This window comes from Heteronotia binoei, chromosome 5, assembly GCF_032191835.1.
Source record: "Heteronotia binoei isolate CCM8104 ecotype False Entrance Well chromosome 5, APGP_CSIRO_Hbin_v1, whole genome shotgun sequence".
Lineage (NCBI taxonomy): Eukaryota > Metazoa > Chordata > Lepidosauria > Squamata > Gekkonidae > Heteronotia > Heteronotia binoei.
This window is the reverse complement of record NC_083227.1, coordinates 42611586-42637076: the sequence shown is the minus strand read 5'-3', so window position 1 is coordinate 42637076 and position 25491 is coordinate 42611586. Positions and strand designations below refer to the sequence as shown.

At 46.3% G+C, this 25491-nt stretch overlaps 1 protein-coding gene across 1 annotated transcript in view; it reads right to left on the bottom strand.

Moving 5' to 3' along the window:
* Window positions 1-457: 457 nt before the first annotated feature.
* The window catches only part of SETD5 (SET domain containing 5), a 63014-nt gene continuing 37980 nt past the window's right edge, over window positions 458-25491 (bottom strand). Inside the window, exons 10-24 of the mRNA XM_060239328.1 lie at window positions 25252-25369; window positions 24542-24651; window positions 23959-24199; window positions 23701-23781; window positions 21527-21787; window positions 20398-20718; window positions 19951-20193; window positions 16159-16288; window positions 13333-13589; window positions 10011-10067; window positions 6277-6732; window positions 5184-5458; window positions 3338-3471; window positions 2780-2865; window positions 458-2630 (exon numbers count right to left, since the gene is read on the bottom strand). Of these exons, the coding sequence (XP_060095311.1) occupies window positions 2055-2630; window positions 2780-2865; window positions 3338-3471; window positions 5184-5458; window positions 6277-6732; window positions 10011-10067; window positions 13333-13589; window positions 16159-16288; window positions 19951-20193; window positions 20398-20718; window positions 21527-21787; window positions 23701-23781; window positions 23959-24199; window positions 24542-24651; window positions 25252-25369 (3346 nt within the window). The 3' untranslated portion in view covers window positions 458-2054. The remainder of the gene's footprint in view (window positions 2631-2779; window positions 2866-3337; window positions 3472-5183; window positions 5459-6276; window positions 6733-10010; window positions 10068-13332; window positions 13590-16158; window positions 16289-19950; window positions 20194-20397; window positions 20719-21526; window positions 21788-23700; window positions 23782-23958; window positions 24200-24541; window positions 24652-25251; window positions 25370-25491) is intronic.

Here is a 25491-nt window from a genome sequence, read left to right as displayed (position 1 = left end):
ACTGTATGACACAGAGACACAAAAAGGGACCAGGTTTTTGGGCAGCGGAAGGTGATGGAACTAGACCAAGACCCAGGAAAAATATCAAGTAGGTGGATGGAACCAATCCTCCAAGCTTGTGCCATGTCATTGAGAGATGCTACATAAAAGCAGAAGCTCTCAGCCATGCAGTTAAGTACCATTTTATAAGGAAGTGATGGTAAAACCGTACCAGACAAGTAAGGCGCTTCTGCCCAATTCCAAACACTAGAAAGGGAAGACTGAACAATATTCAGACTGGGAACAGACCCCCTTTCCCCTTAGCTCTCCAAACCCTTCAAGCACACAACGCCGCCTTGTAACTTTTTGCTGCACTACAGTGAGAGATAGAAAACCTAAAGCTCTTTCCTCTACCTGAAAGTCACCAGCCCAGCCCCTCAGCCAAGACAACAGTAAAAGATTGTAAAGGGAACAGTGATTTTTTTTTCAAGTTAAGTAGTTTTATTATCAAAATTATTACATCTCTTGTGAAAGTTCAAATGTTACAGCACAGTGTACAACTCCACTTGAGGGCAGTGCTGCAGCCCCCTCCTGCCCCCCCTTCCTGGTGGCTCCTTGCAACAGGCAGGAGTGCTTCATCTTTGCCTGCTGGCTCTCCAAAATCTCTTGCAACCGCTCACTTCACAAGACACGCTTCGGCGTAACTGAAAGGGAGGCTGCAGAGCCCAGTGAAGTTGACACCCTTTTATACAGTATATAGGCCACCCGCTTTCCGGGTGACAAGTTCCATCCCCAACACGCTCACAGCCAGACACTTTGAGGAAAGGGTATATATTTCTTTTCTTCTTCTCTGCTTTGATAATTTTTTAAAAAAGTCTCCCCCTAAGTTGAATGAACACCTGATTTTGTTTGTGAGTCAGAGAAACTTTTAACAGTCCTAATTTTTTTTTTTAAAAAAAAGAAAAAAACAACCAAAAAGCAAAAAAAAGGAAACCAAAAGAGAGCCTGTGCAGTTGCGAAATGAGGGAAGACACGCTCACAGCATTATCCTGTCCGAGAGAAAAAGGAGAAGTCCATGGCAGCACCGGGGGTTAGACCTGCCTGATATACGCTAACCTACTATGGTTATAACTGAATATAAAATTAGATAAATAAAAACACACGCTTGATAGTACAGTAAACAAGTGAGAAAAGCTGGCAACTGTCTGGAATTGGACTGACAGAGCATCCAGGGGGCCTGGCACTACTGCTCCTGGACCTCAGAGGGCGGTTGCAGGCCTTTCTCTCTCATGCACTCAGGGACACTTCTGGTAATAGTAGCAGCACCACCAGGTGGGACACTTTCCTCACCCACTATGCGATCAAACAAGCCACCACACGCACTGCCTGCTTCGGCACTACGGCCACGCCGGCAGTGCAGTGGACAATGCCTCCCCTGGGCCCTCTGCAGCCACGGTAGCACGCTTTTGCTGCTCTTGCAGTGACTTGTGGCCACATCTGTGTGTATGCCCCAACGTTTTTCACCACACAGGGACGTGCGCCGTGCCCCTGGGCCCACCCCGCAGCTTGCTGCTCAGACCCTTTGAATGCTCTTGCTTGCAACTGGAATGATCGGAATGGACTACAACCCTCCCCCACCCTCCCCCCTGCCCCAGAATATTCTGGGACCCCAACCCTGCAGAGAGCACTTTGGGATTTAGATGAATGTCCCCCCTCCCCCCCATTTCCCCCTCCCCCTATTTTCTTCTGATTTGCACTGGTTTCGTATTCAAGCTTTCCTACCTGCTGCCCAGATGACTACAGCTACGGGCACGCAGACAGGAGAAAGAGGCCATGCCACTCAGCACCATTAGCTTTCTACAACGTACCCAGACATCAGGGAGATGCTTCTTTGCTACAGGCTCTGCTGCCACCACCTTCTACGGCCAGAGGCAGCTTGCAGTCCTCTCTCTTGCTTGTACTCCCTGCACCCCACCCCACCCCGAGCCCCCAGCACCTGGCGCGTTGCCATCCCAGCATCGCTCCCCCACAAAAGCCGTTGCTGGAAGGAATGGTAGGCTAATCTCTGCTCTGCCCTAAGAAAGGCCCGTCTGAGTCTTCACACCTGACCCTGGAAGCTGCTGCAGTCTGTACGGATGGATGCTGCCTCCTCCCCCTCGGTGCGAGTAGTGCTGTGAGTTGGAAAGTGCTGCAGCTCTGGAGCTCGGATAGAGAGCCGTCTGCCCAGAGCTGGGAGGGTTGATAGTCCGCAAGTCCGACTGAGGGGGCCTAGATGAAGAAGTGCAGCCGGCAGTTCCCGCACAGGGGTGAGGCCCTGATTCAGAGGGGGGCAAACAGTCTGCAGCAGTGGTTTGGGCTGAACTTGGAGTAGCTACTGCTGGACAGCTCTTCTTCAGGACGCTGCTGCTAGAGTGCTGCTGCTGGCTGCTGTAATACCCAGAATTCCCTGTAAACAGAGCTGAGGAGTCCGTGGAGACTGAGGGGGTGGAGGAAATGGAGGATTCCGAGGAACTGTGAGAAGGGATGTGTCCTGTTCTCTGCGACTGAGACCGGTAACTGTACCCAGGTGACGCAATGGGATGTCCTCGGTAAGGGGAGGAGCTCTGCAGAAGAGCCTGAGACTCCGCTCGTGGGCTATCGGATTGCAAGAGCTGGAAAAGAAGTGATACAGAAGCCACAAATCAATATGGATCCATCGGATACCTACAGCCCTTCTTTTGAGACAGGCTGCGTGGGATCGGAATTGCAGACAGCAAACTGCAGAGCACACGTGACATAAAGGGGACTTGGCGTCTCATACCTGGTAGCTATACCGAGAAGGACTGTAAACGGCTGGTCCCTTGAGGGCAGAGCTGAGGGAGTCGGCCGTTTCTACTTCCACTGCATCTGGAAGGCAGGACAGAGACACATGAGAAAGGCGTGGTCCTGGAACAGGAGCAGAACTGTACTAGAGCCAGGATAAAGTGAGAGATGCCCAACCCCTCCCCAAAAGTGATTCAGAAAGACCAGGAATCCTAAGGCTGGAAACAGCGTTTTCCCTGAACATTTCTGTTTTGCACTTTCTTCAAAATGCTAGAAGCACGGGGGCTTTCCTCACCTCCTCAGGCAGGCTGTTCCACAAAGTGGGAAGCCACAACAGAGAAATGTGTGTGTTTGGGCAATCGCTGATTGCAGCACGGCACCTTCAGAAGGCTTTGGCTCAGGCTTGCCTCCACAGCATGGCTTAAGTCTGATCAGAACTGAGCACTCCTAAGAAGCTGATAGCACTGAGCTCCAACAGTCCACGGGGGAGCTAGCAGACTGTCTTCCCAAGGACAGCTGCTGGCTTGCCACAGCCCCTCTGTACATTCCCACTTACCTGCTTCTCTCTCCCCTAGGCTTTCACGGGTGGGGGAGGGCTCTCCTCTCTGACATATCTTAGCGCTGCTACGTAAAACCTTCTCCAAAATGCCACGGCCTTCGCGGAGCCGCTCCACCGAGGTAGGCACCATCCTATAAACAGGGCAGGCAAGAATGGGAATCAAGCAGAGGACAGTGACCTGATCTCCTCCTCCCTTACAAATCCAAGAAGGCTTAATTTTCTAAGGCCCATCAAGCTTCCACAGCTGCAAAGTGACAATTCCAGAAGGCTTTTTCCAGTTTGGAGGAGACTGTTCCCTATTTCTTTCCATAGAGATCCCACGTATTCTACAGTTTGCAACCATATAAACCTTATTAAATTTTGGGCACCTGCTACTTTTTGTATCTTGGCTGCTGTCTGCGAGACAAACTGCCTTGTTTATTTTTAGGGCAGAGAATGGAGCTTGCACCGTAACTAGCTAGAGATTTCCTAGAAGTGAACAGAAAGGCATCAAAAGGGTAGCACCGCAGCCTACCTCTAGCCATTACTGGGAGAACAGATGGTAATTACCCTGAAATAAAAGTCCCAGCATGTGCACAAGCGCCTGTCAATGGCATTCACATTAGCCCCGTCCAACTAAATCACAGCCCATTTTGATGAACTGAATTCTTGGAAATGATTCTAGTTGCAGTGTGTGGGGTGGGAAGAGTCTGCTCCGGCTCTAAGAGACACCACGTAGAGATTCTTTAGCAAGGAAAGAGAAGTAACACTTTTAGACCATTCAGTGTGCCTTCAAGTTCACATACAACCAGGAGCAGAAAAACAAATGTCTCTGCCACTGAAATTCACCACAATCTGCTCACAAAGGCAATTCCAAAGTAGACATGACTTATTTCTTATTAGGTACAATATAGATTCTGCAGTGGACAAATTAAAGCTAACTGAGGTGACATTGGGCAGACTACCATCTTTCAGCTTCATGCTAAAATAATTAAACACGAACAAATGCAACCTGTTTTCTCATAGTTCTCATGCAGACGTGGCTTGCAGGGCATTTTGCACACATTAGAAATGTCACGCTACTTATGAAAATATAGTTTCCGTATAGATTGAGATTTACATTTTTGATCCAACCACCCAACTTATGGCTTGATCCTAGTGTTTGGTACTTCCAAACCTACTCGTGTGGCAGAATCTCACATTTTATCAACAGGATTATGTGCTTCATCCTTCTCCACACTGGCTTTTCAACATTAGGCCTTAGAAATTGGACTAACTGAACAGAAGCCCATATTCCACTGAAGTGAGGTGGAAGAAAGGGCAAAATTCACAGTTCAGAGGGGTAAGCAGGGATGTGGGAGGGGCGAGTTCACATCATGCCTGGTGCTACTGTTTGCCTGGAGAAACAGTTTATTGCAAGGAGAGTTAACAGGGCAGCAGCATGTCAGCTTAGCCTGGTAAGGCAGTTTCATGACAACCGAACAATAGAGAAACTTTTTAAAAATTAACATTGTAGGTTAAATAGTGCAGAATGTAGCACAGCCCTGGATACTCCTGTTTAACTGTATCATACAACCTAAAGTTCTCAGAATACAGTTTGCAGAGTAGTAAAGATCACTTAGTTGAATGGAATGAAGGTGAGGAGAAGCCCACAGGATGGAACTTAAACCCAAATGCTTAGTAGTCCTCCAGCCCCAACATGCAATTCTTCTCAAAACTGCTCACTGGAAAGGAGAGAAGAAAAACCTGAGCAACATCTTATCACAGAGACAGCAGAAACCTTTGAAAATTTGCCTTTGGAAATGAGGAACTCCCAGGTACAGAAGACAGCTTTTCCCATCCTCAGATGCAGGCTAATGCTCACCATCGACTGCTGATGCTCTCCTGGGATTTGCTGTGTGTGGTCCCCCTTGGTTCAGGTGGGCTGACATCCTCTAGATGAGACAGGGAGGAATGTGAGGGGGAGAAGCTGTGTTGTGGGGAGGACAGAGCTCGGCTCCCGGAGCCTTGAACGACACCAGCATCCATGTCCGCTCCAGAGCAGCTGCTACTCAGTCGAGTCGGTGTCCCTGTGCATCGAATAGAATCCCCACCTTCCTTGGCTTCTTGCTTTCGTTTGCGGTACTCGAGCAGAGATACCTGGAAGAGGGGGGGGGGGGAATCTTCAGCCTAGCCAAGCAAGGAATGACTGACAAGACAGGAGACTGGATACAATGCCCCCCCCCCATATAAAGTCATTCACAGAGCAGGGGATACATTCCCCACCCTCACCCCACCTATTAGGAATTGGACTCATTCATGGATTAAAAGAAAGGCCCCCAAAGGACTTTACGTATTATACAATTCCTGGGCTTTCAACAGAAGCAAAAAATCAGCTCTGAGCCCATGATCAGAAGGAACCAGTAAACCAGATGCAGCTAACACTTCGTTTTAAGATCCAAGATACCTGGCTCAGTTGCCATTTCAGATCCAGGTTAACAAGGCAGCAGAGGGGGAGAGCACCCTTTGCCCTACCCTGGGTGGCTCAGGCTAGCCAGATCTTCTTAAAGCTGAGGTGCAAAGCAGAATCAGCCCTGGTTAGTATCTAAATGGAAGACCACCAAGGAAGAACTGGGTTGCTATGCGGAGGCAGGCAAACAAACCACCTCTGCTCCTCCCTTGCCTCGAACATCCCATGAGTGGCTGCCATAAGTCAGCTGCAACATAATGGCACTTTCCACCCCAAGTATCCCTCTAAGGAGAGGCACAAACCACTACATTTCTTCTGAACCAAGAGGCAATGGGACATCTATTGTCCTCCTGTCCCTAACCTGACAGATGTCTCAAGCAGCTCTGTCTATCCAGTGGGAGTAGGAGCTGCAAGTTTCTCAGCATATTAAAGCTGCAACCTCTTGTACTGAATTTCTCCTCATGCCCTTGAGGACCCTCCAATCCTTTCATTTATACTGGATACTTGCCTTTTTCCTCTGTGGTGGGTTCTGAGGGGCAGATTTAACTCCTTCACAAGTCCTCTCGCCACAGGGGGCCATGGATCCATGCGCTGCTTCTTTAAGAAGTGCCTGCTCGTGTCTGCCAAAGTACCCCTCTGCCGGAGAACTGCAGCAACCCCTCTCCGGATTGAGAGGCTTCCCATCAGCCATTTGGGGGGATTCTCGTAACAATCCATCTGCCCGGGGCATAGCATTCAAAGGGGAGAAGGCGTACATTAAGTTAAACTCTGTCCGAAAAGCTTGGTCAGAGCTTCTTAGCAGCGTCTGGGCTTCCCCACTTTTTCCAGGGAAGCTGGTCTCTGATGGCTGGGAGGCTGAATCCGAATGTCCTGAAGTGAGCAGAGAAGGTCTCTCCGAGCAGCTGTTGGCGCTGGTTTCCAGATATCCTGGCTTCGGCATGTCAAGATCCGTCCTGAGACAGAGCTAGAATAGCCAAGAAGGGTATTGGGGGAGGGGAGAGGACATTGAACGGGGTAGAGAACCAGGTGAAAGGGGGCAGACAGAGAAAGACTTTTAAGTCATGAAAGACCCCCCTTTCCTCAAAGACAGCACACACTGTTCCTCACATCCTCCTGTCCCCAAATCCACCACAGCCCCTTCCTGTCCTGCTTGGCTCTTCTTCCTGCTTGTTGTTCTAGCTGCACAGTCGCTTTCTTCTTCTACGCTGAAGACTTTCTGGAGGCAACTCAGATGTGAAGGGCTCCCCCTCTCCCCTCCCTTCTGGATGGATGCTGCTGGCGCTCAAACGAACACCGGTGTGTTTTCGTAGTCACCATTTAACATATAATGTCACAACCATTTCAATAAAAGGTGAAGAATCAACAACAAAAAAAAAGGTTCAAGGCAAGCAAGGACACCACACACCAAGTATTCTGTTGACCAGCCAATCACTTCATAAAACTATATTGCAGTCACACAGGGCAGGCACTCTCCCTCGCATCTCAAAGCTGGAAACCATCTTTCTTAAGAAAAGGATCAACTAGTCCTCATGGTCCACTTTACTAAGCAGTGTAGGAAACTTTCGTGTGTGTGTGTGTGTGTGTGTGATAGACCTGTTCTCCTAGTAAAGCAGCTTCTTTTGTGTTCCTCCCCCTTGTTATTACAAGATAATGTTTTCAGCCCACAGGCACAAGGGCTACTAAGTTGGAGAGGAGTTGGATGGGATGCTTTCCATTCTGTGCAGGTGGTGTTTTTTGCTTACTACCCTTTTCGTTGTGTCTGGCACCCAGGCTCTGCATACCTGCTATGAACAAAAGATGCTTGCTGATTGAGGCCACTTTGTCCATCTAGTCCACCACTCTCTCTTTCCTACAGTGGCCAACCAGATACCTCTGGGAAGCCCAAGCTGGGCAAGAAGGCAGCAGCTGCCATCCCCAGCAACTGGCATCCAGAAATGCACTGGGCCATATTCCTAAAACACTGCTCTGCAAAGAAGCTGGAGGCCTTCCTTCATATGAAACTGCCTTATACTGAATTAGACCCTTGGTCCATCAAAGTCAGTATTGTCTACTCATTCTGGCAGCAGCTCTAAGGGTCTCGAGCAAAGGTCTTTTCCATCACTAACTGCTAGATCTTTTAACTGAAGATACCAGAGACTTAACATGGGACCTTCTCCTGATGAAGGATGCTTCCTCCAACTTAAACAATTTTTCCCCTGGCACAAAGAATTTTGAAAGCTGGAGGAAGATGTCAAAGTATGCTGAGTGGAGTGGAATGGTACAGGCCACCACCCCTAAGCCTGGGAGGTTCCACTCAGCCATTATGGCTAGTAGCTTCTGTGATAGACCTGTTCTCCTAGTTCTCTTTGAAGCCATCAAAGCTAGTGACCATCATTACATCTTGTAGCATCTGTCAAAATTAATTATGCACTGTGTGAAACAATTCTGTTTTACAAGATCCGAGTTTTCCCATAAGATCTCATTGGACTGACACTTCTAGAAAGGGAGAAAAATCCTCCATAATGGTGCTCTACATCATACATAATTTTATACACTGCTACGCAGAACAGTTGTGGGTCACTGTGAAGTAGATTAGTACGAGGTACTTGTGAATACAGCATGGGGGTCATTTAGGAGTGCTGGTTATTTTCACTGAGAGAGGTATTTGGTTCAGTAGCTTCCAAACAAACAGCTTGATCCAGCACAAAATTTCCTCTAAGGAAGGGGTGTGTGATTTTTGCCAATTCTCCCCTTCCCATTGTGGACCTACACCTGCCCCCCATGCTGCTCCTGCAGACCCCCAATATTCAGGAGCAACGCCCCAGGAGTCATTTTAGATTGCAGTGTGTGTGGGGGGGTGCTTCTATCATCAGAGACTTTCCATGGGATCCAAGTCGGTTTTCTGCAGCTATGGGAGGAGGGAGCTGTGCATTTCCTATATGATTCAAAGGCTGGACTAGATGACTCTTAGGGTGCCTTTCCAGCTCTATGTTTCTAAGCACTTGCCCTTTCCCAAACTATCCTCATCTGGACAGTGAAAATACATGTTTTTCAAAACCTTTATATCTTAACCTTCTGATATGTAAATGTATACCCCAGGCACATGGTGTGTGGCTGACAGATCACACTATGGCAATGAAGCTCCCTGAAGGTCTTTTGTCAGCATCCTGCAGCTCTCAGCTTTTAACTTGTGCATTTTCCAATAATGACAATGATACAGCAGCATGGTACCATGGTACCATAGTAAGAACTTCTCAACTCACTACTATGCTGCTTAATGCTCCCCCCCACTATGCTACTTAATGCTCCCCCCACACACAGTGCTCTGGAAGATTTCAAAACTTTGAGCATCCAGCATACCTAGAAAAGCTACTATACTTCTCTACTCTTTGAAACATTCATGCTCAGGCCTATTAGCCTTCTTAGCCTGCAAAAAGAATTTTCTATCTGGTGTATTATTTTAACTGGATTTCTGGTAATCCTAAACTTCTACCACTTGACTCAGAAATATGGAAACATGCAAGCAGTTGCTGCAAAAACCAAAAAACACCCCATGACTTCAGCACCTGAAGGCCACTTGGCCCAACCCTTTCCTTTTGGGCGTCTATCATGCAACTCATTTATGCTTTTATCTTATAATTCCCCCCACCACATGAAATCTATGTCCTGTGTCATCATAAACTATCACAGAAATGGAAAAAAATTGACCTAAACAGATACAATGAAGTGTATCTACATCTACCGTATGCCCCAAATAATTTCCCCCATGCTATCCTCCTAAAGCCACACACAGAAAAGGTCAGATTTCCCATTTCACTTATTGATCTGCATAATTCATCCAAACACAGAATTTGTATCTTGAAGAATGTGGACTTTTGATACAGCAGATTCGGGACAGTACCATTTTTTGCACAGGAACACGGAGAAGGGTTTGGCCTGAACAGAAAATATATGAGCTCCTGGCTGGCCAACGATTAAGTGACTGGAGTTTTTGATAACTGAGCTCACGCTGCTTCAGTTTTTCTCTCCTTCCCCCTCCCAAAGGGTTACCTGACAAGATCTTTAATTTCCACTCAATCTGCTTGACTACAGCTCCAAAGGAATCTGACTTGTCTAGGCTCTCCCTCCCTCCTCCCCACACCTACTTTTACTTGCCTCTGTAGCTCCCACCCACCCCCACTCCTCCCTCCAAGCACACACAGACACACACACAGACACACCACATATGCTCTCCGCCTCCAATTGAGATGGTGTGATAACTACCTCGGGCGACAGGGACTCGGGCCTATGCGCAGGGGAACTCTCAGGGGAGGATACGTTCTAGGAGGGAAAAGCATCTTGTTATTCATCTACTTTTTTCAAGTCAAGAAGCAAAATAAAATAAAGTAAAAAAAAACAAGCATAGAGGTTAGCCACAGCTATTCTGAAAGACAGATGCTACCCTGGAATGGCCTCAGTGATTAGAGGGAACTGAACACATTGTATGGTTTCTAGAGGCTGAGGGAAGGGAAAAGACAGGACAGAGAGTTACTGTGCCTCATGCCACAACTTTAGTGTCAAAACCAGAAGACAGCAAAGAAGTTAGAAAGAAGCATGTTGCCTTAAACTCTGAGTATGTCTGGGTCAAGGAAAGTTAGCCTGAAGGCCACCGCCACCACTGCCAAGAAGCACAAGAGATGCCCCCTTGTCAGAAATCGTGCATAGAAGCCATGCCTTCCCTCTTTCAAAATGGCTCTGCCATACAGAGAAAACAGGTATGGATCAGATATGCAAAACCATGGTTGGTCACTACTCTAACCAGACTTGGAGAATCCCCAGGGTGATCGGTCCCCTTCATCATGGCAAACCAATCTGAACCACAAATTATATTTTCTGCTCTCTTCCCTGCAAAGCAGAATCCTAAACCTGATTAAATCGGGTTGGAAGGCTTGTCCATAGAAAAGAGAGCAAAACACAGCTAGCTGTTTGAATGCAGTAACAAACTATAGTTTGCCACAAAAGCAAAAGTCTAACTGGATCACGATGTATCCAGGGAGGGGAGGCAACAAGTAAGCCTGGGATACCCCAGCACTCTCCACACAGCCATAAGCCATGGTTGGTTGCCATATCTGTTAGGGCTAGGGGCATTCTTCCTTGTGTGAGGCGATTCCTTCCCTGTACTCCTGAAGGTAAACAATGGCTCCACCCCAGATGGAGGACATAGTTGTCAAGCCATGAGAACACACCACCTGCTTGGGTCGGTAAAGCCACATCAGGCAGCAGTGCGAGGTCTAACTGCTCTGAGGAAAACAATGAAGTTCTGTTCCCCTTATTTCGAGATGATCATGAAATGATCACTTTGAAATGACCTGCTTGTAACAGCAATGTCAAGGTTCATACATTACGAAGAAATCCTAGCATCCCTCCCCCCCCATTACTACAAAGCTCCCCATGGACACACTCTCCCCTCTGGACATCCTCTGAGCTGAGCTAAACCCAGGGAAATTCTCTCCTTGCATGGATGTACTTCACTGGGCCCCAAATCCCTTAGGTCAAGGAAAGTAATTCCATGTATCTGGTTGAATAATGGGCCTTGCTCAACCCTCCATGGCAAGACAACTACTGATCACAACAGGAAACGGCACCAATGAATGGATCTTCCCCAGGATCATGATTTAGCATGCTGAGGAGTTGTATGCAAGAGGTCAGGATGGTGGCTGAAAGGGACGCTAAGACAACAGAATGGGAAGTCTCGTGAATGAGTGGAATGCGGGGAACAAGAAAAGCCGTGGCAAAGACATGGAGGGGGGAGCCTGACAAACTGCAGGATTCTCTACAGACCGAAAAGGGCAACGAGGGGTGGGCAAGAGATTCAGTCACACACAATAGAAGCAGTTCACTTTCTTACAGGGGACGGAAGCTTCTGCAGCCCAAGGTTTGCTATGACAGCACCTCTTAACTGACACAGGATCCGAGCAAAAAATAAAAATTAAAAAAAATGGGGACCAACATCCAATTTCAAGATACAAATTCTTAAGTTAATCCCATGCCACTGCTGCATAGGATCGATGTGGTTAAGACACCCAGTTGCTGCTTCCTTTGCTGAGGAGGCTGATCCTATGACTTGCAATTTCTCCCAGTGCACTGAATCAGGCCCTCAACCAACACCAGTGCATGTGGACAGAAGATGGCTAAGCAGGGTAAGACCCAGCAAGACCCACAGACACTGGAATGCAATCAAGAAGTCCAGCCACATAAATAATATATTCCTTAGGCAGATGATCCGTATCTTGGTGCTGTGTCAGATCACTCAAGCAACTGGCGGCAACCAGGGCAGCATATATACCATAACTCAACAGAAGAGTGAGGGTCGGGTGAGGGTAGACACAGAGATCGCAACATTGGAGGTATCAAGCCTCATAGGAATGAAGCTCCATTTTCATTTTTCCTTCAAAAAGGTAACTCTGGGGCTCTTATGCCTGAGAATGGTTAGGGCAAATGCACAGAGAAATTTCAGCAGCCAAAGTCCTGGCTGAGCAAGATCCCCACAGTGGCCAGAGGACCAGGCTTCCATGCCTTTGCATAGTTCACTGCACATCCTTCTCTCCACCTCACTAGCCACAGCAGAACAGATTATGTAAAGTGGTTTCTTAAAAGTCACGGACTTACAGAAGATGTACAGAGTCCCTTCAACTGCACAGTAAGAACTGCAGTATTTCACACAAGCCTGTACAGCTGTGCTGATCTTCTCAGGGGTGGGGAACTGAGACTCCAGGCTCGTGGTAAGCCCAGCTACCATTGGCACACACACACACACACTGGCTAAGAGCCAGCGGAGAGGGTAGAGTTTTGGAGGGAAATGGGGAGACCTGGTTTCAGACTTCCCCCAAATCCTCACCAGGTGACTTGGGGCCAGTCATTATTTCTTAAAGACTCCCTTCAACAGCTGCTGTTAGGATAGGTGGGGAAAGAGCCCATGCACAGAACCCAAGCTTTTTGAAAGGGAGGATAAAAATATAAAACACAAATAAGCAGGCATTTCAGTGGTAAGGGCGTCAAAAGATTTAAGAATTTAAGGGTCCACATTTCCCCAGTACTGAAACATCAGACAGATAGCCCCTCTAGGTGCATGGGCGAGACACAGTAAGAGAAGAAAATGGGATGCTTCAAAGTGGAAGGTGCCAGTGCCTTCTTGTCTGGGAGGAAGTCCCAAAATGAAGACCACCACTGCACAATGGGAAACAGTCAAAATGAAGCTAGCACCACGGGGATGGAGAAATCCTGGGAGGCAAGAAGGCCAATGTCATTCAAAGCCTGGGGCATGTGTAGGACAGAAGCAACCTCAAAGTTGGTGCTAAAAGGACATGAAGGAGCGACGGTGGCTCCCCAACGGCCTGTGTCCCTTTGGCATAGTATAATCCCTTTCTACTGCATGTGGAAAAAAGGAGAACCTGCCAGTGCCTGGTTCTCTCAGAGAGCAAGGCTTTCCTTGAAAACTTAATGGCTCAGCTAGTAGCCTAACTGACCCTTCTAGGCAGTTTAGGTGCACATATCATAGGTGTGCAGGGTAATGCTTACCACCACCCGCCTTTCTGCCCCAACTTACCTCAAACTGTAGTGGAGTATTGCAACGACTGGCTGACACAGAAGGAATTGGTGAGAAGATCACTCCACAGCTGCTGCGACATTCCTCCTCGCCTGGCATAGAGGAGGAAGACGTGGTGAGCTGAGGGCTCAAGGAGTCCAGAACCGAGGAGGGGACAGGAGGCGGGGGAGTGACTGGAGACAGCGGCCTCAGTAACTTGGTCACACTCTGCTCCATCAGGTAGCGAGACTTCCACTTCTTCAAGGGGCTCAGTAAGTCTGAAACGTTACACAAGACAGATGGTGACCACTACTATTATATGCCCTAAATCTACACTCAAGGGGTTGCTTCCTCTATTCAAAACCTCAGATTTCTACCTATGGCCCTTGAAACACTGACACGCCCTCAGCAGAAATTGAAGTCTGTCTTCTGAAGAGGAGCAAGGCAAGAACAAACATCTCAGCCTGTCACAAGACAAATTTTGTTTCAAGACTAAAGAAACGGGCAAAGGGTCTGATGCTAGGGAAACAGTCCTGCCAAGGCTGGGCCAAAAGCAAAGAGAAGAATGATTGCTCCAGGACTGTGACAGGGAGTGCAAATGCCAGATCCATCTGCATCTTCTGCATATTTAGACCAATCTGACAGCCCAGCCCCCCACTCCTAAAAGACAAGGTAACAGCCAAGATCCCAAAATCAACACTGCTTCACACTTGACCATGAACCTTAAAAAAAATCTATTTGCCTTCCTGAGGTAGAAGTTTGGTCTCCATTTTCCATGCACTGATTTGGCAGATGGAAAATTGAGCATGGTTTTCAAGAAATGTTGAATAAGAACTGAGAACTAAGCCAGCATAATTTAGTAACTCCCGCATTAGTGCTTACTAGCACCCCTAACAACAAGCTTTTCTGCAAGGTTCTTGTCTAACACAGCCAGGCCTGCTTTTTGTATTCTTTTACATCCCAGATTTTAAATCTATCCAGCATGCAAAGGAGTTCTCTGCTCTATCATTCCCAGCCTATCCCAACCACAAATACACTTGTTAACCCCCAAGTACAACTCATGAAACAATTTCACTATCTCCAGTTCTGCTGCTTTTGCAGCAACATCTGCAGGACAACATTAAGTTTCCTTACAGGGTACAGAACAGTTCTTGCAAATAAGATCCAAAAGGACCAACGCAGCTTCCCTCCACTGGAAGGCTCTATCCTTCACAGACACAAAGTAGTGCCTTACACAAAACCAACCCTTCTCAGAATTCTACTTGTTCACACAAATGTTGTAACACTTCTATGCACAGATACACTATGCCCCCTGGGGTTCTTTAGATGCTAAGATCATGTGATCACATGGTTAGGTCCACCAGCTGTGTTGGAGTAGCTCATTAATAAGCAACTCCCATATAACTAGAAGAACATTTAAAGGGCACTTCAGTTGGCCTGTATGCTAATTATAGTCATCATCTGTTTTCTTTAAAAAAAAGAACCCATTATTCCAACTGAGCTTGCACTGCTCCAGTATACCCACTGAATATACTCTCATCCTTCTTGCTCACAATTCAAACTCACAACCAGTGGAAGTCTTAAGATATTCTGAATGGAGAGCACTCAAACCACATTTCTAATCCTATCACTGCCCATTTCATCTATAATCCACCTGAAATGCTGACTTTTCCCTGAAAACACCCTTGTGCAAAGTCACCTCGTTCCCCTGCTTCTCAGGACATGGGATTCCCACCACCCAACCAAGGGATGAGTTATTTCCCACATCTTCATCCATTCCTACAATAGATTTCATGAGACATCCTTAGAAGAACATCCTTAGAAATCAGGTGCATGTGTGTGGTCTTTAGAAAGGCAATTCTCTACTTTTGACTCAAAGCCATCAGCCCCAAATTGACAGAAGTCTCTAAAGAAGAACCATGGAGAGCCTCTTCTAAGTTTTTTGCTCACTCAGAATAGTAAGCTTGTTCAGAGCTAGTGCTTTGTCCACTTTTGGTGCCTCTAACCTTTGTGCAACAAACAGTAATCTGTACACTGCCTAGGGCCTCGTCTGTCGTCCTTGGAAAACTGATCCCTGACTTGGATAGATCGCCACCCTCTTCCTCTGCAAAGACAGATGCAAAGTTACTATTTTTAAAACTCAGCCTTTTGCTTTGCTCACAGATGTGCACTGCGGAGTGGCTGCTTTGTAACCAGTGGCCTACTCTTTAACCAATTGTCTCCTTGGCAACTGTTAAAAGATATGAGAACACTCCCCAAGCAAAAGGGCACTGGTTTCTCCTACAGCACATGGGGTGAGGAAATGGAGGTGTGGAAGTTAAGGAGCTTCAAAGAGGACAGAAGTTGGAGGTACAGAGGACTCCTTCCCTTAAAGCATTTACATCAAGCTTTGCTAATCCCCCCCCCCACACACTAAAGGAGATGTCAGAATGAGCAGCCACTCAGCAAAAGGAATTCCACTCATGCAGCCTGTACACTTTTGCTCCTCCTTTCCCTCGACTTTTTCCACAGCACACTAAGAATAGAGCTGAAATATGCAGAGCTGCTACAGGGCCAAGCCAATGAAGGACAGGAGTATGAAAGGGAAGTGATGGCGTTTCTAAGCTCTCACCCACAGCAAAGAGGAAACGGCTTCAAGTGCAAACCTCTTTGCAGTATTTGCTATTGTTGCTCACCAATACAGTTTCTGTTGTCTGAATTGGCATATGCAGGTGGGCCAAAGTTAAACAGACGGGGTATTAACTATAGATTACATTGTACTTTTTAAAAACACGCTCTTCAGGACAGTGTGAAATAGAAACACCCCAGACCAAAGCATCAGTGAGGTGTGGAGGCTGCTCAACCAACCTGCGTTCTCTTTGCAGATGCCAGAAGTGCTGCTGCTCTCATTACTTTGGTATAGACACTGGGCTCTGTTCTCCTGGGAAGGGGCTGAGGTCTGAGTCATTCCTTCTTCCAGAGCTTGCTTCATCCAGCGCTGTAACAACAAAACTTGCTCAATGCACAAGCTCTCTTCCAGTGTTTTCCATGGACTCGCAACAGATCACTGTCAGCAGTTCCCACCTGTATCCAACAATACCCACTCAGGGCTGGGCAAGGGGTCAGTATGGTGTTGTCTCCATTCAGTTTACGAGCACTGCTGTTTATGGCCTTCACTCAAATCAAATTCTGCATCCACCAAAACCAGACTTTTAAGCCAATACTATTACTATGCATGAGGATACTTGATTTGCCTGCTTTAGGGTTGAACTCATATTTTGATAGCACAATGTGGACATTTTTAGGCAAGTTATAGCTTGACAGCAAAAGGAAAAGAAACTGGCTACTGTGAGCAGATCTTTAAGAGAGTCTAACAAGCAATTATGAGACTAGGAGAAGTAACCACTGCAAGAGTGTGTGTGTAATGGCTCTACTCCTCACAAACACTGAGCCACTGAAAGAAGAGAACTAGAAACTTCTTTAAATGGGTTTTGAAGTTCATATCATACACAGATGATTCTGTATCAGGACACCAGTATCTTTGTTGGTGGAACTGCCAAAATGACCATAACCCCTCGCTTTGGGCTCAGCTAGTTGTACTTCACATGCACCCTGTAAAACTGGGCCAAAAAGCTGCCTTGACCGGCTCTAATGGGACACATAGCAAAGCAAACATGCAGTCTTGATCACTTTTCCACAAAACCAATGGAGGTTAGCTGGCCAAGAGTTCACACCGGGAAATGAGCCTAATTTAGGTCCAAGTTAGCCAAGGGAGTGTACTAATTACAGTTCCACCTGCTGAGTCAGAGACAGATATGCCAGAAAGTTGCTTAACCATTTAAAAGCAAATAGCTGGAGCTCGTTTCTGTCAGCAGCACAGAATAAAACACAGTCAACAAACCATATGAAATCGCAGTGTGAAGACTTAAGTATGTCCAGAGATACATCAGATCCCCTGCACTCTCAAATTCACCGTACATGTACAACCTGACACAAAATTTTCAACATTGACCATCTTCCATTTTTAGGACACAAGTTTTTTGGCCTCACATTCTGGAAGATTTGTAAATGCATCAAGCAGGACCTGGTGAAGGATCAAATCAGAGCTGGTTTTGGACAGAAAGTCCTGTGGTCCAAATCCAGTATATAATGTTCTGTATAGCTTCTTGTCCAGCAAGTGCTCTGTCGCCTTACTGCCAGTTCTCCTTCTTCCTCCACCTACCTCTGCTACTTCAAGTCCTTGCCAAATTGTGAATGAGACACCCAAATATTAATTATGTTACAAAGCTGTCACCTTATATCATGAGAACCACTTTGCTGTCTTGCATGAACAGGACAGACCAGGACACACGCACTCACTCCTCTGATCTGCCAGAGGGATTATATTGTCACCAGGGTTTCCTTTAACAGCCAAGTGACTTGGGAAGTCTGGGAAAATGCACAGTAGATAGGGCACTCCTGAGCTCGCAGACAATGGTTTGCAACTCTGAGCCCTCTGAACACCCAACAATCGACCCAGTGAATGAAGCTCTTAGTAAAACATGAAACAAATGATATTTTAGACAGTCTCACTAGAGAACCAGATACTCTGAAGAACACATTTAAATACATTTAGAGTCACACACCACCACCACTAGCTGACAAAATAGCAAAGAATAAAATGCCTTCACATGCTTTAACAAGAAGCCTGGGTTACAGCTAGAATCCAAGCTTCTCTTCTGAAAGGAGATCAGAAGTTCTACATTCTCAAATCTAATCATTAGGCTATGCAAATCATTCCATGAAATAGCTACTTGTGAGAAGAGGGTGCGTGTGTGTAAAGCAGAGGTCTACAATGTGGGAAATAAACTGCTAAAAATTGTGTGCTCCCCATACACACATGTGGAAATGTCTTCCATAAGTGGAAAACTTAAGTCAGGATTCAAGGCAAGATCTGAACACAAAGACACAAACACACATGAAGCTGCCTTATACTGAAGAAAAAGAAAAGGAGACGAGGATCAGGAGGAGGAAGAAGAGGAAGAGATAGAAGAGGAGAAAGAAGAAGAAAAGGAGGAGATTGGATTTATACCCTGCCCTTCATTACGCAAAGGAGTCTCAGAGCAGCTTACAATCTCCTTTCTGTTAGGATTTACAAGTTGACAACACATCAGGTATAGTGAAGGTGAAGTACTGTTTGTTTATTGGTTAGTTTGAGGATGCTAATTTGTATCTCTCAGCATTCTGTTTCAGTTGTGAACCAACTGCACTTCTTCTGTTATATGCTGTACCATGCAGTATATTAGTTATTACTCTGTAAAATAGTTCTCCAGTGAAGCTAAATTTGTTGTTTTACACAAAGTTTTGGCTCATTTGTATAATATACTCCCCAAAAAATTAAAAATGTATCTAACACTTTCCCTTCCCCTCTTCAAACAGACACTCTGTGAGGTAGGTGGGGCTGAGAGAGCCCTCCCAGGATTGCTCTTGAGCGGAACAGCTTTGAGAGGATTTGTGGCTGACCCAAGGCCATCTCAGCAGGTGCAAGTGGAGGAGTGGGGAATCAAACCTAGTTCTCCCAGATAAGAGTTCACGCACTTAACTACTACATCAAACTGGCTCTCTACTGAATCCATCAGTCTATTAAGGTCAGTATTGTCTACTGTGACCTGCTGCAACTCTCCAGGATCCCAGATAGTTGTCTAAAAGTGGTCATAAAACTGCCTTATACTGAATTAGTCCATCAAAGTCAGTACTTGTTTACTCCAATCGGCAGCAACTCTCAAGGTCTCAGGTAGTGGTCTTTCATATCACCAACCATCTGATCCTTGTTTTGCTGGAAATGGCAAGGACTGAACCTGAGCATCTGCATGCCAAACAGATGCTCTACCATTGAGCAATGAACCAGGGGTGGACAAACTTGCTTAATGTAAAACCACATAGAATGAACATCAGCTGTTTTGAGAGAAGCAAGACATGAACATGTTGGAGGGAGGGAGGGAGACAGATGGAGAAAGAGGTAGAAAGAAAGCAACTTTAACTTTAAAAGTATTCTTCAAGCTGCTGGCTGGGAGAAATGATTTAAAGAGACAAATGACTTCTCCAAGCTGGCTGACAGGGTGGTGGGAATTCAAGAGCCACACAATATGTGCGAAAGAGCCACATGTGCTTCTGTTTGGCCACCCCTGCCCTAGACACTTCATTTAATATTGCAGTCTGGCCGTATTAACAATTCACCTAGATTTCTTTTAAACACCTCCCCCCCCTGCCGCCCACACACACAGATTTCAAACTTACACTTCAGTAGTGGCATCTAACCACCACCACAGTTCAGGTCTGTAAGACTAAAATGAAGTCAGTACATAGCCTATTAATATGTAGGAGTGATAAGCAACATATGAAGACGCCACAATATCTAGCTTGAAGATTTTTTAAAAAGCAGAATAAGATTGTTGCTTGATTAAAGGTATGCCAGGAAAAACAGGAGGTACAAATTGTTCACCATAAGCAAGTGATATGAGTTTTGAACAACTTGTTCTGAACAATTTATTCTGAGCATGTTAGTTTAGTTTATTTTTAACTATTTTGCTTGCACTCGAGTGCATAGCACTATTGAAGTGACTGGCCCTGATAAACATCATGATACTATCAAGAGAAGAGCACAGCAAGAAGCAGACATACCTTTTTACAGGAACTATAGTTCCCATCTATCTGAACAGGCCGCCGTCGCCTTTCTGGGATGAAGGGAGAGCCAAAGCGGATGTAGTGTTTAGGCATGGTACAAATGAGCGGGGAATGGACAAGGCCTGGCAACATATTGAGGGTGGTGGCCAGCACGGTTGGGTCAGTGGTGATGCGTAAAGGACATTCGATGGGGCATTCCTGCTTCTCTGCTTTGTCATTCAGCCACTCTGTAACTAGATACTGGAGCAGAAGAAGATGCAGCTTAGTATGCAAGATTCTGCTAAAATACAAGGATACTAAAGAGGGGGCATGTTCTCACATCTATTGTTAATTTCTTGAGTCTATTAGCCTTCCATTAAATTAAATTTGATCCCCCCCCCATGTTGACAGAAAACGGGTTGCCCCAAGGGACCAAGGCACACCCTTCCATCATAACGTACTTACCTTTTTTGTTTTGGGGTACTTGACCGTGGCCCGGTTGGTCTGGGATCCTGAAACAGCAGCCACAGCTGGGTCAGAACCAGCCAGCTGTTTCCCTTCCCCTGGGCCCTCTGCGCTGCTGATTTCTGCTGCTGTTACTGTGCTCACACTGCTCCCTTCCTCTGGAGCAGCTTGTGTGAGCTCGGACTGCTGGGCACTGGCTTGCTTTTGCCTTCTCAGTCGCTGCGCTGAACTGCTCCGGTACCGAGAAAACCGACTTTTGGGACGCGGCCTTGTTGGTTTTGATGGTGTTGGTTTAGAGATCGGCTTATCTGCAGCAGCCTCCTGCAACAGAAACCCCGCTCTAATGTAAGGTTTGTATCTGTTAAGTAGCTGCTCCTGTCCATTCACACTTTCACCCTCCAGCTGACAGAGAAAGCAGATGAAATCCAGCTATACAGGCAGGCTCAATTTCAGGAGGGACCATGATTCTAGCCTGACCCTGGCATAAGCACCCTCTACTTGTAGCTTGATGTAACATGTCCTCTAGTACACTGCTTCCTTCCCTGCTTTTGAAGTTCTTCCAGGCAGAGACCAATGTATATTCTGAGTCAGAGGAAAGAGGTATCCAAGGGCACACAAAAAAAAAGCACTGCCAGTCTGAACAACTGTGTTGATTCCTGGCCTTTGCTGGCTGTCGTTCAATACCATAACACAAACCATCTTCCCCTTCTCTCCCAGCTAGCCAGCCAAAACAAGCTGACTTTCAAGTCAAGCACAGGTATGGTGACACTAAGTATATCCCCTGATTACTGCAGCACCAAGTTAGCGGCTCACAACTCTGGGCAGAATTACCAGAATTAAGAACCGCTCTGCTTGGTCAAACCCATCTTGACATTATGCCTCTCTAGGAATGTCAGATGCCACAGGAATGTTCACATAAGCATTGAGATGGTGATCACCTCCGGCACCTGGCAGCTAGAAGCATAGCCTTTCTGAACTGGACGCTGCACGTCTGGCTACCAAGGCTAACAGGAATACTGACGCTTGAAACAAAGAAGCGACCAACAGATCTTCCACCCCCTGAAGCAATTCCATGCCACTCCACAAAAGTCGAGGGCTGAACCTCTGCGGTTCTAGTGTTCCCTCTTACCCCAGCCTGTGAAGACCTCCGCGTATTCACTCCAGTGCTGACACAGGGAGGGGTATTCGGGACAGAAGTGCTTAAAGCCAAACTGCTCTCTTCGGTTTCATTTGGCTCAGATTTGGCTTCCTCCGGTTCTGGCGTCTCAGCGGTCACCACCACCTCTGCATCCGTGCTGCTTCGGTCTGATGGCAGATCTCTCCTCCGTTTTCGTTTCTCCAGGTTTTCAAATACATGCATGATGGCTTCTACTTTCCTGTCTTCTCGGGACTGGTTCATATAAATAGAAATCACCATCAGCAGAACAGCCATGGAAGGACAGAAAACACAATGGGGGGGGGGGGGAGGGGGGAAAGAGAAAGCAGGACAGCAGTGGGCATCTTAGATTCCAGAGTCCCATTCCCTAGAGCCCTATCTGTCAAGTGATTTGTCAGAATGAGGGGCTGTTAGTTCCTGAACTCATAAAATTAAGATTGGCTGAATTAGCACACACTGAGCTACTGTGGAAACAACTCTGTCCAATATAGAGACCAATTCTGAATGAGACAGCATGGCCACATGAAAAATATAACTAGACATTAACTACTACAGTGCATAATAGTTGTTTTTTTCTCCCCCACAGCAAAATCAAGGATCTGTCTTTTCCCCTCCTTTTCTTCTTCCAAATCATCCTCGATAGTATCTTCCCTCCTCATATTATGATTTAGCTTTTGTTGCCATAATAAATATTCTGTCTAAACAGCAGCCCTGAGCCCGTTAGGGGAAGGCAGAATATAAATTTGATAAAATAAATAAAGAAAAATGAAACTATTTTTTTAGGTTATGACATGAAGCACCTAAGAGATCTAAAGCGCCTGGTTTCCCAGCTCACAGAAGACCCAGAGGGAAGAATCTGTTGCATGTTCTAGCAAGAATAAGTGTCAAGAGAACAGCAGGGTAAAATACAGTTTCAAAGGTGACAGAAACATCAATGGGGTGGAGAGATTTTGTGTCTGATAAAAGGATGAGGACAATGGTGAGAGATTAGGAAGAGTTCCTGCAAAAGGAACTTTCTAGAACAAAATTAAGTGATAGGCTCTCCAGAAAAGGAATCTGCTCACCAAACTCTTTCTCAGCACAAGAGGACAGAGTTCTTACATGGGGCAGAATAACAGCCCACCAAACGATGCTTGTTTTGTTGCTATGGAAGCTTCCTCACCATCTTTCCCCTCCTAGCACGGGCATATAGGCCAGGCAACTGAGGCTTTTTACTTGCTATAACTCTGATGATTAAGCGCTATGGAAATAAACATGTCCTGTTGGATCAATACATTTCAATTCCATTGGTCTTTACAAGCTGCCTTCTCCTTTCCTACTCAGCTTGTTCTTATGTTTAAGATGAAAAAAAAAATTCCACTTTTACTTCACCTCTAACAGGCTGGACAGTTGTTTTTGGTGGACTGCTCCACAGAACTTGGTTCTTCAACAGTCCGCCCAATCAAGCCTGAGCCAAGCGTCTGCCTCTTCCTTCCCACTGTCACCTATACTTTTGCACCACATGCTGCTTCTCCTGCAGCCACCAACTCTCCTGGGAGCCAAACTCTCCTCCAAAGCCTTGTAGGTGCCACAAGTACTCATGGCATGGCTGTGCCCATGCAGTGCCACTCAACTGACATGCAAGGGCCCTTCCCTCTTAAACCAGTGTTCCAGGCACGCAGAGGCTGTGCAGAATCTAATCAAAGCTCCTGAATGAAGATATCAGAAGTGGTGGCTTACAGAATGGGCTAAAGTGGCTTGCCCATTACTACTGATCCGCCTTGATAATTAATATCCACAAATGAGTGTTGGTTGCCTTCCTATGGCACAGTGCCAGTTCACACAGAGCACTAGTAAGACCGGACAGATTGGATCAGTCCAGTTCCCTGTATTAACTGAGCATGTACTCTGTAATATATCCACGAACCATGTGCAAAATGCATACATTCAGGAGCCAATGGCAGACAAGCTGATATGGTTCTCAGAATGGAGAAGCGTTTTCTAGAACAGTGAAACCAACTGCTACCAGTAGGAGCAGCAGCAGAAAAGTGATGGCAGCTGGGTGGAAGATCAGACAAATTAACTCAGGAATACTAAATGAAGGTAAGGTATGAGAAGCTTCTGTTTAACAGGAGAAACAATATTCTAGCACAAGCAAAGGTACTTGCCCGCCTGCTCTGCATGAGGCCTCCCTGCTCATCCACCACTGCTTCTTTCTCCTCTTCTTGCTTCTCTTCTTTGTCTGCAACCTGAAAGGCAAAACAGCAGACAAAAAAGATGCAGGAGATAATTATTGGGAAATTTCAGCATTCACTAGAGCTGCAGCTACTCTCCTTTGCCTAGAGAATTACTCCCTTCCAAGAAGCAGCAAATTCCTCTGGAATTAGTGACCAAACAACGAGCACTTTAGGATCCCATGGACTTACCTCATTATCACTGGCTGCGGCAAGTCCCTCGGGGACATCCTCTGCTGGTGGATTACTGTTCTCATCTGACACAGCACCACGCTGTTCCAGCTCCTTCCGACGGGCTTTCCGTCGCCTAGTCTCTGCTCCAATAAGAGTGTCTAGAATAGGTGGAGGTAGCTGGTCTATAGCGTTTGAGCTTCGTTTTTGTACAGGGCAATTCCGGTTTCCCTTGTGACAGGCACAATCCACTTTATAGTTGCTGCTCCCCCCCACACACAAAAAGAGACATGGTATTAGTATCGTTCTTCATTTCTCAGAAGCATCAGATGCATTTGTACCTTGTGCAAACTACAGAGACAAGACATGGAGGGGGGGACATCTTAAGAGCCCTGCTGGATCAGACCAGTGGTCCTTCTAGTCCAGCATCCTGTTTCACACAATGGCGAACCAGTTGCCCTGTGAGGCAAACAGGGAACCGAGGCTGAGGCTTTCCTCACTGCTGCTGCCTCCCAGCATTGGTATCTGCTGCCTGTGGATACTGCAGTAGTTACTACAGCTAGTGGCATATCCCAGATAAGGAATTGGCACCAAGAGAACTCACCAGATGTTGTACTCGTAGTCGAAGGCAATTGTGACCTCTGCATCCTTGGCAATGGATGTAACCGCATATATACATAGGTGAATCATCCCATCAGCAATCACGTGACGGACCTTTAACACAAACAGAACTGATAGCACACCAAAACCAGATGTCACATTGCAGCAGAGAGCATCTTTCAAGAAAGAGCAGAGGCAGCTTTTTAGACTCTCTACAGCCTAAACCCTTCAGATAGATATGATCAAGGATGAAGATTGTATTCAACCAAAAGAATGTTAACTCTAATGTAAAACAAGCCCACTTAATATGTGAATTTAAGAACCGCCCCCCCCCCCCCCGCCGCCCATCTTGAAGGCACATCTAGTCTGATGTTCAGGTAAATAGGATAATTTAATATGTCACAGAATCTGGACTTTAGCCATTAACAGAACTACTGGAGAATGTGTGGCGCATCTTAAGGACCATAATGGTGGAGTACATGGATTGAAGTTCTGTCTAAGGAAGATAAGGTTCTAATGCTTGCCTTTTAGAAGTCACGGACAAACTACAGCAATTGTGAGAATTTAAAATTCTCCTACAGCATCCAGTACTATAAAATGAACTGGATCTTGGATTTGCAGTACTTTCAATTTATTTGGGAAAAGATTACTTTCCAAGATATGCTCCGTAAGCAATGTCAAACTTCTACACATGCCCAAATGTCATCCATTTACCTCTGCATTTGGTGTACAGGAGCGCCTGATGAATCTGGCATCATTACCAAAAGTGCGAGCATCCACACACATCTCAACACTATTAAACTTGGAGTAAAACAGCACAAAGGGATACGGCCTGAGAAAGCAAGAAAAGCACCTGAAATCCTCATGCAAGGAATAACCAACATAACACTGCTTCCATGAAACAGCTCTACCTAAACTACATTTCATTTGTCAGGCTCCCATACCACATGGTCC